This window comes from Borostomias antarcticus (assembly GCF_949987555.1).
Source record: "Borostomias antarcticus genome assembly, chromosome: 5".
NCBI classification, from domain to species: domain Eukaryota; kingdom Metazoa; phylum Chordata; class Actinopteri; order Stomiiformes; family Stomiidae; genus Borostomias; species Borostomias antarcticus.
In genome coordinates this window covers 29,544,520-29,560,022 of record NC_140238.1, presented here as the reverse complement: position 1 = coordinate 29,560,022, position 15,503 = coordinate 29,544,520, and the positions used below count along the sequence as shown (strand labels likewise).

The window sequence follows — 15,503 nt, the reverse complement described above, 5'->3', positions numbered from 1 at the left end:
CTCCTCCTCCTCCTCCATCCCTCCATCCCTTCCACCCTCCCTCCTCCTCCATCCCTCCATCCCTTCCACCCCCCCTCCTCCTCCATCCCTCCATCCCTTCCACCCCCCCTCCTCCTCCTCCTCCTCCATCCCTCCATCCCTTCCACCCTCCCTCCTCCTCCATCCCTCCATCCCTTCCACCCCCCCTTCTCCTCCATCCCTTCCACCCCCCCCCTCCTCCTCCATCCCTTCCACCCCTCCTCCTCCATCCCTCCATCCTAGCCAGGGTTAACCCTCCTCCTCCTCCTCCATCCCTCCATCCCTTCCACCCTCCCTCCTCCTCCATCCCTCCATCCCTTCCACCCCCCCCCTCCTCCTCCATCCCTCCATCCCTTCCACCCCCCCTCCTCCTCCTCCTCCATCCCTCCATCCCTTCCACCCTCCCTCCTCCTCCATCCCTCCATCCCTTCCACCCCCCCTTCTCCTCCATCCCTCCATCCCTTCCACCCCCCCTCCTCCTCCTCCATCCCTTCCACCCCTCCTCCTCCTCCATCCCTCCATCCTAGTCAGGGTTAACCCTCCAGGCCCGTAGCCGGGGGGGGGGGGGGGGTGGATCGGGTGGATCGAACGAACCCCACCTCACGACCAAAGGTCCAGAATTCAAGACAAAAGGTCCGCCCCGCCAATCAAAATAACCTGTCCGCACCCCCCACCCTGGGGGTAAAAACTACCCCCTCCACCTCCACAAGGCTGGCTACAGGCCTGCCCTCACTGCAGGTATCGACAAGGGCCGTCACAGGACATTACCTGGTGGAGGGGGACATTACCACGGGGGCCCTCGCCCTGCGCCCATCCATCACTCTCATTTCCACAGACAAAAGAGGGTTAAAGGGCCCAGCCAGATGTATTGATTGTTGACAGTGGCCTCGCTACAGTGTGCAGACTCTCAAGGTGAGGCCGACTTCGGAGGAGGCGTTGGGGAAGGAGGCGCAGGTGGCCGTGCAAAAAAAAAAAACGCCCACACAGAGACGGAGAGACAAGTCAAGCCAACCGCACTTAACGTTATGGTCAAGTTGAATAATTTAGCTTGACTTTGCCGGAGTCAGTGTGCTCCTTGAAGATTTATTATTTATTTATTTTAAATTTTTAATCAAAAAAATTGTTTTGACATCATGAACTGATTTTTTTTTTTTAACCAAAGATAAAATAATTTACTCAAGTGAACAATGGGGTGAGTTCCAACTAGTTTGCATCGGTGCAAGGACGGATCAGTTAGCCTCGAGTGTGTCTTTATGTATTCTAACATTCGTGCTTAGCCGTGCTCTCGAACATGCAGTGACCTTCACGGTGACCTCCCAGCATGCAATGCGCTTTCCCCGGGTTCAGGCGGTAGTGTGCTGTGCCAAGCGCCCCCTGGGTTTGGCCAACAACGCTCTACCTCCGAAGAAAGGCTGGAGTCCCAGCAGATGCCTTCTGCCAGAATACCCTCTATTCTACTCTCGACATCGGATATGTCAGTGGAGCGCTCACATAGACTATATATGAAATTCAGACAGGCGTTCTTCGGAGCACTTCATTTTTTTCAATGTGAGAGAGAGAGAGAGAGAGAGAGAGAGGGGACTGGAGGTGGAGATCTGAGGGAGACAGGGTGATAACTATGCCCCAAGGCAGTCAAGGTAGCTCCAGCTCCAGCCCAGCGACTTCCCCTGAAAACCCCCCCAGCTTCCGCTACCAAATACAGGCAGATTCACATCTTCATTCCCTATCTTTCAAGGGTCTGACACTGACTGACATTTTGGATCGTGCCTGGAGGCATGTGTTTTAAGATGGCAGCTACCCTAGGGGAGAGCGGACAGATAGACACACTGACAGACAGACTGACACACAGAGGCAGGAGAAGACAAAGGGAGTGGCTTCAGCTGTGTAGAGGATATGGGCTACAACACACAGAGCACAAGACTTCCAGAAGGGAAGGTCCACCATGATATGTTATATGCTCCGGGTGATTGCAGTAAAGCTCTGGCATGAGATTTCTTCTGCCAGAATGCACTCTGGCTCACTATGTAATGTGTGTGTGTGTGTGTGTGTGTGTGTGTGTGTGTGTGTGTGTGCTTTAACATTACTATATGTTGTAGGGACATAATGTTCCCACAAGTATAGTTAAACAAGAAAAATGGGACTTGTGGGGACATTTAGAAGGTCCCCACAAGTTTAGGGCTAATTTTAGGGTCAAAGGTTAGAGTTTAGGGCTTGGGTTACAATTATGGTTAGGTTGTGGGTTAGGGATTTTGAGAGAAAGGTTATGTTTAGGGTTAGGTTTCAGGGGGGTTTTGGGGGGGGAAGGTTAGGGTTAAGACTAGAGTTAAGGTTAGGGTTAGGGTGAGGGGTGTGCAAGAGTGGGTGCCAGGGTTTCCGTTAACTGGTAATTACTGTTTTTTGTTGAAAATCTGTTGAAGTCCGACCTATTTAGGTCCCTCCAGTCATAATGTCCGGTGAAAATAATTCCCTCTAAGCACAATTTGAATTGTATTAAAATAGGCTAAAATTACATTTCCACATATTCTGATTCCTTCTCTATATAAAAAGAGTATTGATTTTTTAATGTGTAGGCTATAGGCCTATGAGATCAAAGCAGCCATAACATAGCCTGCCTAACGGCCCACTTTTTGGACTGGACGCATGCGAATCATGGGCGCCTAACACATAGCACACATCTAATCGTATCGGATGAGAAATAGACATTAAATGGCATATATAGGCTACAAAACACTTAATCACCACGACAAACACCTCACATTTTATATTATAATATAACGACCGGAAGTTCTCCCGTTTGTCTGGGACATTGAAACGTTCCCGGACACACGGACACACCGGCACTGGAAACCCATGCGCACGCGCCGATCTAAGCAGTGCCCCCACCGTTTCTATCGTCTAGCGCTCGCATCTCACCGTTTACTTCTCACAGCGGCAGTCCGGCGTTCTGACAGGTGTGAACCAGCAGCACAGCAGCCGGCCTCGCTCCACCATACCTTCCCCTGCCGCTGTTATCTCCCCTCCAGCGTCAGCAGAAGCCTATTATCTCAGCCGGGAGGGCGTTATTCTGTCGGAGATGACTGCCGGGATGGACACCGGCTCCGTGCGGACCGTCAGTCTCGGTACGGCGGCGCCGAACAAACAACGACCCCGTCCAAATGAAAGCTTTGACCTCCCCGCTAATGGCTAACGACAGCGTTGACCTCGGCACCGTCTTGTGTTTCAGAAGTCCTCGCCGCAGCTCGCATGAAAGGCGTGGGGGGAGGGGAGGGATGGGGGGGTCTAATCGCGGCTGCGCTCGGGAGCGCTGTGATTAGCCGCCAGGTCACCGTTTTGATTTGGGTCGAGGTCACAACCACAAAGATCCCCCCCCCCCCCCCTTGTCACAGCCCCCTGTCTCTGAGCCCCCCTCTCCCACTCTCTGCTCTGTCTTTGAATGCCTTACATATGAGCACACTTTGTTACCACTCACTGTATTATCAGTACACTATTACTATACCATAAAACATAACTCCATATAACCCTAGCCCTCCTAAACCCTAATCATCTTAACCCTAAACCCCCTAACCCTAACCCTCCCAACCCTAACCATCTTAACCCTATAGTCTGACTCAACGGATGTAGGTTTTGGGGATAAGCCTTGTAATTCGTTTATTACTGCCAAATCAGTGGCGCTGATTTATGCGGTCGGCCAATCCAGACTACGTGAAACAACAAACAGCCTAGCAACCGCTCCGCCGAAGACGATTGTGTTTAGAAGAAATACAATATTTGTTTTCCCCATTATCCCCGAACGGTAATGAGTCTAGCCAGACCTTGCTCCAGCACTGGCACAGCGTAAACAAAGTGTCGAGATAGTCTCGCGTAGCCAGACCTATCGTAACCCTAACCCTCATAACCCTAGCCTGGGGCCTGTCTCTTTCAAAGTTGTTTCATCGCATAATCTTCCGGTCTGGACTGGAAGAAGAACAGTTGTTGTAATGTTTTTACTGTAGGCTGCACATGGTGAAGTTTCGAGTAGATAACATTCGCGATTGCATCACCAGGCATAACACCGACGAAAATTCTAAAAGAAGATGCGAGGAGAACTAAGAGATGTAAATAAAGCAAGCGGGAGTAGGAGGCGGGCTCTACAGGCTCGAGCCGGATGAAGGGGCGGGGGCTTAAGGCAGTGAAGTAAATAGACACCAGGCTCTCCTCCCCCGAGGAGAGACTGGTGACGTGAGGCTACATAACCCAGGCTTGGTGTCTCCCTGTTGGTGCTGCTGACAGGGGGATGGGTGGTTGTAGAGGCAGGTCGGTGCTGACCTGCCCTGCTGGCCTGGTCTGTGTGCCAGTGTGTGTGTGTGTGTGCCAGCCTGCCCACAGCGCCAGCGGGCCAAGGAGGGGATGCTGCGTACCGTTGATTGGCACAACTACAGTAAAGGCTGGCGCCCGAGCACCGGCACGCCTGAACACTAACCTAAGCGCCGACCCTGCTCCTCTCAACAAGCCCCGCTGAGCAATGCCCAACACTGCTGAACACTGTACTCTTGAAACACATCACTGCGGATACTTCAAACCATCACATCATGGGGCGGCTGTATAGCTCAGGGTTAGTGCGGGTCGTCCAATGATCGTAGGGTCGGTGGTTCGAATCCCGGCTTCTCCTGACTGCATGTCGAAGTGTCCTTGGGCAAGACACTGAACCCCAAATTGCTCCCAATGAGCAGGCTAGCGCCTTGCATGGCAGCTGCCGCCATTGGTGTGTGAATGTGTGTGTGAATGGGTGAATGAGAGGCCTTCATTGTAAAGCGCTTTGGATAAAAGCGCTATATAAGTGCAGTCCATTTACCATCATCGTCACATGTGGGCTAGCTCCAACCTGGTCATGACCACCGTTGTAGAAAAACCGCACAACAGACGTTCGCACCTAGCATCTCTCCACCCCATCTCCCAGAAAACATCACACATCCACGGGCGCACAAACATATGGGCGCGCACGCACATAACCAATAAATATGCAAAGAGGTCGCTTGACAAAGGCGTCTCTTTGAACCGTCTCCCTCTCATATCTCTCTTTCGTCTCTCGGCTTTCTCTTCTCTCTCTTTCTCATTGACAGCGTTGAGAGGAAATTAGCATTGGCTCTTAATCAGCCTCCTCCAGCTCCGAATGTGCTGATGTGCCGGACAGGGTCATGCTAATCAGGTGCCTCGGCTAGCAGGCACATTGATTTAATACTACAAACGCTTATTAATCCAGCCCCAACTCAGCCCGGCTTCCATTCCTCCCCAACGGAGTCACACACAGCCTGGGGACGGCACCTCCTGCCCACGCGCACGTGCACATGCACGCACGCACACACACACTGACATACAGTACCCACTCTCGCATACACACACGGTCATTTCCAAAGGCGCACTGCATAGCCCCTACTTAATACCGCTGTCATATTAACATAACACATCACACAGCAAGATCCCACATCCACACACGCCTCACACACACACACACACACACACACACACACACACACACACACACACAGACACACACGCACGTACGCACACACGCAGACGGGTCACTGGAGCACTGTGTAAAAGAATCTCTGCACATTGAAGTTACTTCACATGACAGACAATTAAAGGTCCCCCCGCAGACCACATTTCAATTACTGTAATTACCCTCCACTCCACTGCTGATGTCTCCATAGATCAGGCCTGCCCGTCTGCATGACAGGCACTGTGCCCTGCTCTCTGCTAGCTTATCCTAGCACAGGCTACCGACTAGCAGGAAGCCCCATACAGTGCTAGGCTAACAGCATAGGAGCATGCTAGCTACTCTGTTACTGTAACACAACTGCTAGCTGCTGTTACCGTAACACACCTGCTAGCTGCTCTGTTACTGAAGCACACCTGCTAGCTGCTCTGCTACTACTGTAACACACCTGCTAGCCGCTCTGCTACTGTAATACACCTGCTAGCTGCTCTGCCACTGTAACACACCTGCTAGCCGCTCTGTTACTGTAACACACCTGCTAGCCGCTCTGCCACTGTAACACACCTGCTAGCCGCTCTGTTACTGTAACACACCTGCTAGCCGCTCTGTTACTGTAACACACCTGCTAGCTGCTCTGTTACTGTAACACACCTGCTAGCCGCTCTGTTACTGTAACACACCTGCTAGCCGCTCTGTTACTCTAACACACCTGCTAGCCGCTCTGTTACTGTAACACACCTGCTAGCTGCTCTGTTACTGTAACACACCTGCTAGCCGCTCTGTTACTGTAACACACCTGCTAGCTGCTCTGTTACTGTAACACACCTGCTAGCTGCGCTGCCACTGTAACACACCTGCTAGCTGCTCTGTTACTATAACACACCTGCTAGCCGCTCTGTTACAACAGACCTGCTAGCTGCTCTGTTACTGTAACACACCTGCTAGCTGCTCTGTTACTGCAATACACCTGCTAGCTGCTCTGCTACTGTAACACACCTGCTAGCTGCTGTTACTGTAACACACCTGCTAGCTGCTCTGTTACTGTAACCACCCCAGTTGTCAACCGATCCGGTCATGGCTCATTTCTGTCCTGATGGAGCAAACTGCCCGCTGACGTCAGGACTCATCTTTCGCCGCAGGCTCAAAACTCACCTCTTTAAGAAGTAACTACTACCCATCCCCTCTCTCTTAAGTACCTATTATATTTATATCTTGCTGCTCTTGCTCCTTGACTTTAGCACTAGATTTCACTCTTAGTCGCTTGTTTAGAAAGGGAGATGCACTTGTGAGTTCTGGCAAGCAGTGGTACAATAACTACCTACGCCAAATGCAATTACTGTAAGTCACTTTGGATAAAAGCATCTGCTAAATGACTGTAATGTAATGTAACTTTGCATGGCTTAGCACAGCGGGCCCACAAACAACCTTTTTGCGTCCCATGCAGTCTGTGAGCTTAGCGGTATGAAAACCAGAATATTAGCCCCTACTACACATACAGTACTGTAAGGATACTGTAGGTCTGTTTCAGGGGCTGCATCAGGCGTACACCAGCTCAATGTCAGAGGAGCTGAGAGAGGCTCTACCAGACCACCACTGTGAAGAACAAAGACGAACTCCACACATCCAGACAGAGTGGACCTCCTGCTGCCTGTCTGACCACCGTCAGTGTAACAGAAAACAAAGGAACAGAACAGTGAATTAAATGTTCCACTCCATCCGAGCATAACGTCATATCACAGTCATAACGTCATAATGAGATTGCCCCCACACAAACGCACGCACACGCAAAGCGCGTTGAGTCAACCAGTTTGCCCGGAGACAATTGTCCTGTCCTGTGTGTGCGTTCATCTGCTAAATCCTTTCACCTTTCCTGTCCTGTGCTAATAAGACGCAGAGTTAGAGGGGTAACCAGGGCACTAAAATGGTTGTTTTATCATTTATTGGCCTGTGTGTTTATGTATCAGCTGATAGACTGCAGATGTGTCGCCTGGAGCACCAACATTCCACTGTGCTTTGTCTTCTCAAGTTTCCATTGTACAGCACCTTGTAACTGTGGCTCAGAAAAGCGCTTTATAAATAAAATTTACCTACTTACTTACTCAACCTCCAGCCCTTCTGTAAAGCGTGGTGGAGAGCCAGATAAATAACAGCCCTTAAACTGAAGTCCAATAGACTCACTTCAACCTCGTCACTCACTGTTGAAGCCTCACCCTAATGACTGTCCCCCCCCCCACTAGGACATTCGTTAGGTCGTGTGACGTGGGCCCAGCTGCCTCTGGGCCTGTGGGTGTGTCCATGCTCCTGGCCTCCCCTGGAAGTCCTAACATGACCCACCCGGGCTGACCAATGCCCCCCGTCGGAGCTGGTCCTGAAGCTCCCACACTGGGATAAATAAACCGATAATAATCCTCACAGCCTCCCAGTGCCGCCCACCCCTGCTGCCCTCTGCCCGGGCCCCAGAGTGTCCTGACCCGGACCCGTTGGTTTTATCGGGAGACGCATCAGCGAGGGCGGTGTGTACAGTGGATGCGTGCGTCGGGACTCGAGGGTATCCGGCCAAAGCCTGTTTAGGCAGCAGAGTCCAGTCTGCAGTCACGCCCCCAGGGTGCCACTGGCTATGATCCTCCGATAGTGACAAACTACCGCTGCTGTTGGTGTCAATGTCATTACTGACACAGACAAACGCACGCATACACACGCACGTAAACACACGCACACACACGCACACACACACACATGCAAACACACACACACACACACACATGCAAACACATACACACACACACACACTCACACACACACACACACACACACACACTCACACACACACACACACACACACACACACACACACACACACACACACACACACACACACACACACACACACACACACACACACTTGCCTGTGCCTTCTGTGTTTCTCTTCGTATATAAAAGGCCATCCAAAGCATACAAGTATTTCACATCCCCCTGTATTAGTAGTATCTTGCATAACTGGGCGTTTTCTTCTCGTCTCTCCCTCTCCCTCCATCCCTCTCTCAGCTGCTTAGCGCCCAGTAGAGCAGGGGATGATGGGAGCTCCGACACGCCATGATCTAAAAACCCACCGGCGCTTTAGTGTGCCTGGGCTGTGTTATATAACTGTGTGTGGATGTGTGAACTGGCGAGGAGACAGACTTACTGACGCTACCGCAAAGCAGCCTAGCTACCGATGTGTGTGTGTGTGTGTGTGTGTGTGTGTGCACAGTACATCTATGTGCGTTTGTGTGCGTGTTTCTGCCAATCTCGGTACATGTGTGGGGGAGTGTTGCGTGTGCATCCTTCTGCGCGTCCTATTGTCAGCAGCGAACGGCAAAAAAACACAAACGTTTTAGCGTGGCTTTCAAATGTCTTCTTCACATGCTGTACCGCACGATGACATCACTGGTGCGCGCCCCCCCCCTCCCCCCTGTACAAGTGTACACCTCTGATGTGGCTTTTTTGCCTGAGGTGACATCGCTGCCGTTACGTAACACCCCCCTCTCCCTCTAGCATGTGAGAGGCTGGCGATCCCTCTCCCTCCGAAGCCGCTATGCAGGCTCTGGTTATGTAAATACCAGGTGTGCGTCCAGTTAAGGGAAATAGGCTAGAATATGTGGAGGTGCTGTTCTGCGATGACCGGACACATGGAGTTGTCTCGGACCATGGCTGCCATGACCTCATGCCGCATTTACACGCAAGTACACACCTGCGCACGCACACAAGCACACACGCTTAAGGGAAAAGACAGTCTCGCACACGGACATACAGATAATATCTGTATTATGTGTACAGTACAGCTCTGAATCAAATGGCAAAGTCACAACTTCAGACCAAGAAGAAGGGAGTGGAGAGAGAGGAGGAAAGAGAGAAAGAGACGGAGACAGAGTGAGAGAGAGTGATAGAGAGAGGCCTGACCTATATAAGAAGGAGGCTAAAATATTTATGGATGTGAGTGTCCTAATTGGCAAGCCACTGGGAGCACTGCGGCCTTCTTCTCCAATCACAGAGTGGGAGGCGGTTGACTCGCGCACACACACACGCACGCACGCACGCACACACACACTCAGACACACGCGCGTGGGTGCACGGTCTACAGGCCCCAGCCTAACGCTGTCCCAGTGACCTCCGTCATCCCCGGTAAGAGGGACGCCTCATTAGGGCCGATCCTTCTTCGTTAGCGCGGGTCGGCCTTCGTTAAGGCTCCGGCATCGTTAGTATCATCACTAGAGCTGTTATCATAACCGTCCTCTCTGGTGCAATACGGACAAGGGCAAGCGCTCCGAGCACCGAGTCAAACACAGCCTGATTGGCCGGGCTTAATCTCCAGCACTGGCACGTGGCGCACAGCCCTGTAAGTGGGCCCTCGGTTAGCATCCATTCTGATGGATACATTCTGACCTCCGCTTAGGAATCGCCAGGATGGGAGGGGGGGGGGGGGGGGGGGGGGGTTATGGGAAATGGACTGCACTTATACGGCGCGGTTCGACCTTATTGGACAAAGCGCTTTAGAGTGGCCTTTCATTCACCCGCTCACACGCACACTCACACACCAGTGGCGGTCAGCTGCCACGCAAGGCGCCCACCCGCCTGCTCATCGGGGGCATTTTGGGGCGGGCCCTGCGGTCATCGGACGACCCGATCTACCTCCTGAGCCACAGCCGCACAGGGTTGGCGGCACGACCGGGAGACTCCGTGGGTCCTACTGTATGTGTGGACACTGGGTGGAAATGTGCATGTTAACATTACAGTGTAGAGCACACGCGTAGTGACAGGCTCAAAGAAAAAGCCCTCATAGTTTATCAATGGTATGGGAATAGTATTATCAATGAAACGTTCTACAGATAGCAAGCGGATCTGGGCCATATACAGGCCAGATCTGGCCCTTGTGGCTTAGTTCCGGCCCATATATGGCCCAGAATCATTACACATCCGCTTGCTATCAGTGCTGTATGTCCAGATGCAGTACATGGATCTGGAGGGCGTAGTCAGTAGTCCCATCATCGTTGTGATTTTAGCATTAGCACAGCCTGCCCGACACTCCTCATATCTTACTCTCACGGATGAAAGGAGAGCAGAAATCAATGGGCTGTGTTTACGACCGGGACACCGCACGCTACTGTAGGTTCCACACGAGCCGCCGCAGTGGCGGTGAAAACCAGAGCGGGCGCTCGGCAGCGTTGGGGGCCAGCCGCGACGGCACAGACCGACGGCGACCGCGCCCGAGTGGGACGGGTCTAGCCTCGGAGCTAGACCGCGCTGAGACCGTCGAAGGCGTCCGAACTAGCTTCCAGTCAACAAGAAGTAAGTAAGTAAGTAAGTAAGTAAAGTTTAATTATATAGCACCTTTGAAGATACACAATCACAAGGTGCTTTACAGTAAAATCGAAACATAGTGGCAGAAAATTAAAACAACCGCATACCGATTAAGACAAGTGCAACATAACCAAGTAGAATAAAGCAAATACAGAATGAAATAACACAAGTAAAATATAGAAGAATAAAACAATAAAAGCAAATACAGATTGATAAAATAGGTAAAAAGGCACAAAATAAAACATAAGGAGACAAATTAAAACTCACGAGGGACAGCAGGGGACATATCAGAGCTAGCCAAACGATAATTTTTTAAAAATTATCCCAGGACTCTAGAGTACGAGAAAGGGAGAGATTTCCATAACTTAAGGGCAACTGCCTGAAAGGCCTGATCACCACAAGTCACCAAGCGGGTCCTGGGGACAGACAGTAGCAGGCGTCTCGTCTCAGTGTATCCTGTCTTACTGCGACTTAAACCCCCCCTCGTGTTAAGCATGTAGCCGTTCCCCAAGATAAGAAAACAACGCTTAGAGGTGTTGAGAAATGTTTGTTGAAAGATGAAAGCTGTGAGAGGAGTGGAGAGAAGAGGAGGAGGGAGGAGGAGGAGGGGAGGAGAGATGGAAAAACTCACGTAAGAAGTACTCCGAGGGGTCTGCTTCGTAATCCGTGTCCTCCGGAAAGTGATCTATCTGTTTACACATCCCTTTGTAGTTTCCTATTGGAGAGACGAGAGAAAACAGACGCACGCGATCAGACAAGTGGTCACAGACGAGAGGAAACAACACAACAAAAGCGAAAAGCCACGCAGCTGCTTCTCGCACAGCTCACACATAACAGCCACAGTCTGTGTACATATGCAGCTAACATATTGCGCTGTTTGCAAACAAGATGATGAAGAGAAGGAGAGGAGAGGAGGAGAGGCGGAGGCTGTGCTGTTCTCCTCGGCACCGGGAGGGAGGGGAATGGGGGGGGGCGGGCGAGCCTGAGGACGCTCCTCGGGACGGAGGCCTCGGCGTTTCACAGCGGCGGCGGCTTGTTAACGAGGGGCCGGCGCAGCTGGCGAGACCCGTATCGGCCCCAGCTGCTGTGCGAACGGTAACCTCATCCCCCGAGCGCTCGTCCGTTTTCCCGACCCTCCCTCCCGCCCCCTGTCCCCAAGATCACACGAGGGAGGAGGCGTCCCCGTGCCAGACGGCGGCCATTACAGAGGCGGCAGACGGCAGGGGCGTGCCATTGGACCAGAGCCCCCCGTCTCATCTAATCTCCTTCTCCCTTCGGTCTCCCCCTAATTGAACCAACAGGTGTTTGCGGGGAGGTCTGGGGGGGGGGGGCGGACGAGTGTGGCGCGTACGGCTGCTCTTCTGTGAACGGACAGACCACATGTACGTACGTACGGAGGGAGGGGGGGGAGGGAGGAAGGACCCCCCCGCCCTCCCCGGGGGACGAGTGCTCAGAAATGAGACAGGATGCTGCCTGAGAAGAGAGCTATCAAACATACCCACTGCTGCTCCTCCCCCTGTGCACAGTGGGGCTGGGAGAGGGATGTGTGTGTGTGTGTGGGGGGGGGGGATGTCTGTGTGTGTGTGTGTGTGTGTGTGTGTGTGTTGTTTGACGGGAGGTGTGTTTGTTTTGATCGTTTCCAGTGTCAGTGTGTTTTGACGGAGAGTCTGAAGAGGCAGGATGCTAGCGGGCTGCAGCGATGGAGGCTGGTGAGTGTGGGAACCTCACACGCTCACCTTCAGTGGAAAGATTACAAAGTGCTGACTGTGTGTGTGTGTGTGTGTGTGTGTCCACTCCTCTCCCTCACCTTCCTCAGCTTTGGCCCATAATCAAAAAACACTCATTGATTTCCATTGACAGACTCTGCGGCCATTAGCAGGACAGACGTATGGGAGAGACCGCGACAGAGACAGGTCAAGGAACAGAGACAGAGACAGGTCAAGGAACAGAGACAGAGACAGGTCAAGGAACAGAGACAGAGACAGGTCAAGGAACAGAGACAGAGACAGGTCAAGGAACAGAGACAGAGACAGGTCAAGGAACAGAGACAGGGTTGTGAGACCGGGGCGGATGAAGATGGTCCAACAAGTCCACGTCGAACCGGACGCTCACCGCAAACGATTCTGAAACCTCTTCAGAAACAAGGCGTCTTCCCGCCAGAACGCGGAACGATAAAGGGGGAACGGGCAGGCGCCTCACTCGAAACAGACCGCGTTTAAAACGGGCCTTTTGTTTACGTCTGGCTAGTCAGCGTTCTCCCAGCGGAGACGTCTGAACAAACGTGTTATAGCAGCAGCAGCCCCACAGAGCGTCACATGTGTCTTCACAACAACAACAACAACATCGGCGTCTCGGGGTAGACTCGCTTTGCAGCTGGCTGTCCCCTCCGCAGTTATGCAATTCATAACAGCAGCTGTGGGCGGAGAGAGGCGTATTGGGGGGGAACGACTTAAATTAGTGGGCTGGCAGATTGATGTGACACTTAACTGCTCCAAACGGTCCTTTTCTTGTAAGACATGTAAACTCAGCTCGCTGGTAAATGTTTTATAACGGCATTTTCATTTTGGAGACCGCACAGGAGTATGAAAGGAGGGCAGGGGATTTTAGAGGACGGACGGACCTATCTGGCCGTTCAGAGCGATAGCCAGGCCTGGGCGAGCCGTAGCTGGACAGAGAGGTGCGGTCAGCAGCTCAGGGGTGTGGAAGGCCCATGTTCGCAGAGGGGAGTCTGTGGGAAGAGTGGCCCTGTTACCTCCAAAATAAATTTGGGGCTATATATATGAATCTGTTATTCCGATCATGACCTCGAAAATAATATCATACACAAACAGTGTAGATTTTGGGTCGAGAACACTGCTGTTCACTACTTGGCACGCGCGTATTTTGAGTGACAGTTGGCGCGAGAGAGAAAGAGAGAGAGAGAGAGAGAGTGCACTGGTTAGAGGACTTGACTTATCTTTGTTGGTGGTTCCGTTATCTTGGCAAGATGGATAAAAGAAGCTTTTTCAAGAAGAAAAGGGATTCAGGCAATGATCAGGCGAGGCTAAAGGAGGTGGAAGTCAAGTTTGTTGCTGTTGACGCAGGTTGGCGAAGGCTCAGCTAGCTAGTTAGCGTGAGCTCCCCTCTCTAAACTATCCCCTGAAGCTTTCCCTGAGCCCCTATGTCTTTGAGTCCTAGAAATGCCCCTGGCCTACAGTACACTCATCACACTGGGGTAATCTAAGCACTGCGGTACAGCAGCTGTGGCTAGCTCTCTCGGCGCAGTGTGTAAATCATGTGCTAATCATTTATTAAAGCTGCTATCATTAAAAGCCGCAGCGTGACACTGGGGCCCACCTGCCGTGACTGACCTATCAGAGTGCCCTGCCAGCCTCCCTGCTGGGGGTCATCTCTGCACTTCCTCAATCACCCGAATGACCGGCGGCCAACATGCCCCCAGCGTGGGGAATGAGCTATGTGCCTTCTGCCTCCCACGCTCCCTCACAGCTGCGCAGCACTTCATTACTGGAGACCTCACTGAGAGGAGAGGAGAGGAGAGGAGAGGAGAGGAGAGGAGAGGAGAGGAGAGGAGAGGAGAGGAGAAGAGAAGAGAAGAGAAGAGGAGAGAAGAGAAGAGAAGAGAAGAGAAGAGAAGAGAAGAGAAGAGAAGAGAAGAGAAGAGAAGAGAAAAGAAAAGAAAAGAAAAGAAAAGAAAAGAAGAGAGGAGGAGGGAGGAGAGGAGAGGAGAAGAGAAGAGAAGAGAAGAGAAGAGAAGAGAAGAGGAGAGGAGAGGAGAAGAGGAGAGGAGAGAAGAGAAGAGAAGAGGAGAAGAGAGGAGAGGAGAGGAGAAGAGGAGAGAAAATAAGAGAAGAGAAGAGGAGAGGAGAGGAGAGGAGAAGAAGAGGAGAAGAGGAGAGGAGAGAAGAGAAGAGGAGAGAAAAGAAGAGGAGATGAGAGAAGAGGAGATGAGAGAAGAGGAGAGGAGAAGAGAGGACACGAGAGAGATGAGAGGAGATGAAAGGAAAGAAGAGGGGATGAGAGAAGAGGAGATGAGATTAGAGGAGAGAAGAGGAGAGAATAGGAGGGGAGAGAAGAGGAGAGGAAAGGAGAAGAGAAAAGAGGAGGGGAGAGGAGACAGAAGGGAAGGGATAGAGGGCAGAGGGGGTGGGTTGGTGTAGATTTACAGCGGCCCGCCACAGCGAAGCTCTAGATCTGGGTCTGGGCCCTAAAGGACGTTTGTCCGGTCGATGCCGTCTCTGTCCCTGGAGACGGCCTCTGTCTCCATGACTGCTGCGTCAGAGGGAGATTCCGTGCGCCCGGCCTCAGAGATCATCAGGCTGTTTACTCTCCTATACAGAGATGCCGTCATCCCTACGTCATCCCTTCGACCTCTGTGGACGTATGGCTATACCAATTAAGCCTGCGCATATTGCGGATACTGTACGTGAAACAGGCTGCATTCATCACTCGAAGGTTTTGGGTTAGCTGGGGGAAAAAAAAGATCCACACGCGGATTTCTCCAAATGCCAGCGACTATAAACACAACCAAGCCATCCGCTGCTTATCTCCTCAAGCAGGAGTGAGAAAAGTACTTTCTTCTCCTTTTCCTCTCTCTCTTCCTCCCTCCCCATCCTCCCCTCAGTAGATAGGGGGTTCTAAGCCTCGGTGCTGTGGATTTACCGCTGGTTTAAGT

The 15,503-nt window shown here is 52.0% G+C and overlaps 1 protein-coding gene across 1 annotated transcript in view; it reads right to left on the bottom strand.

Annotated features, from left to right (window-relative positions):
• cacng2a (calcium channel, voltage-dependent, gamma subunit 2a) overlaps positions 1–15,503 on the bottom strand; it is a gene marked incomplete at both ends in the record, with an annotated part of 49,541 nt that overhangs the window by 5,748 nt on the left and 28,290 nt on the right. The window contains one exon of the mRNA XM_084437617.1: positions 11,463–11,546. Coding sequence (XP_084293743.1) covers positions 11,463–11,546 — 84 coding nt within the window. The remainder of the gene's footprint in view (positions 1–11,462; positions 11,547–15,503) is intronic.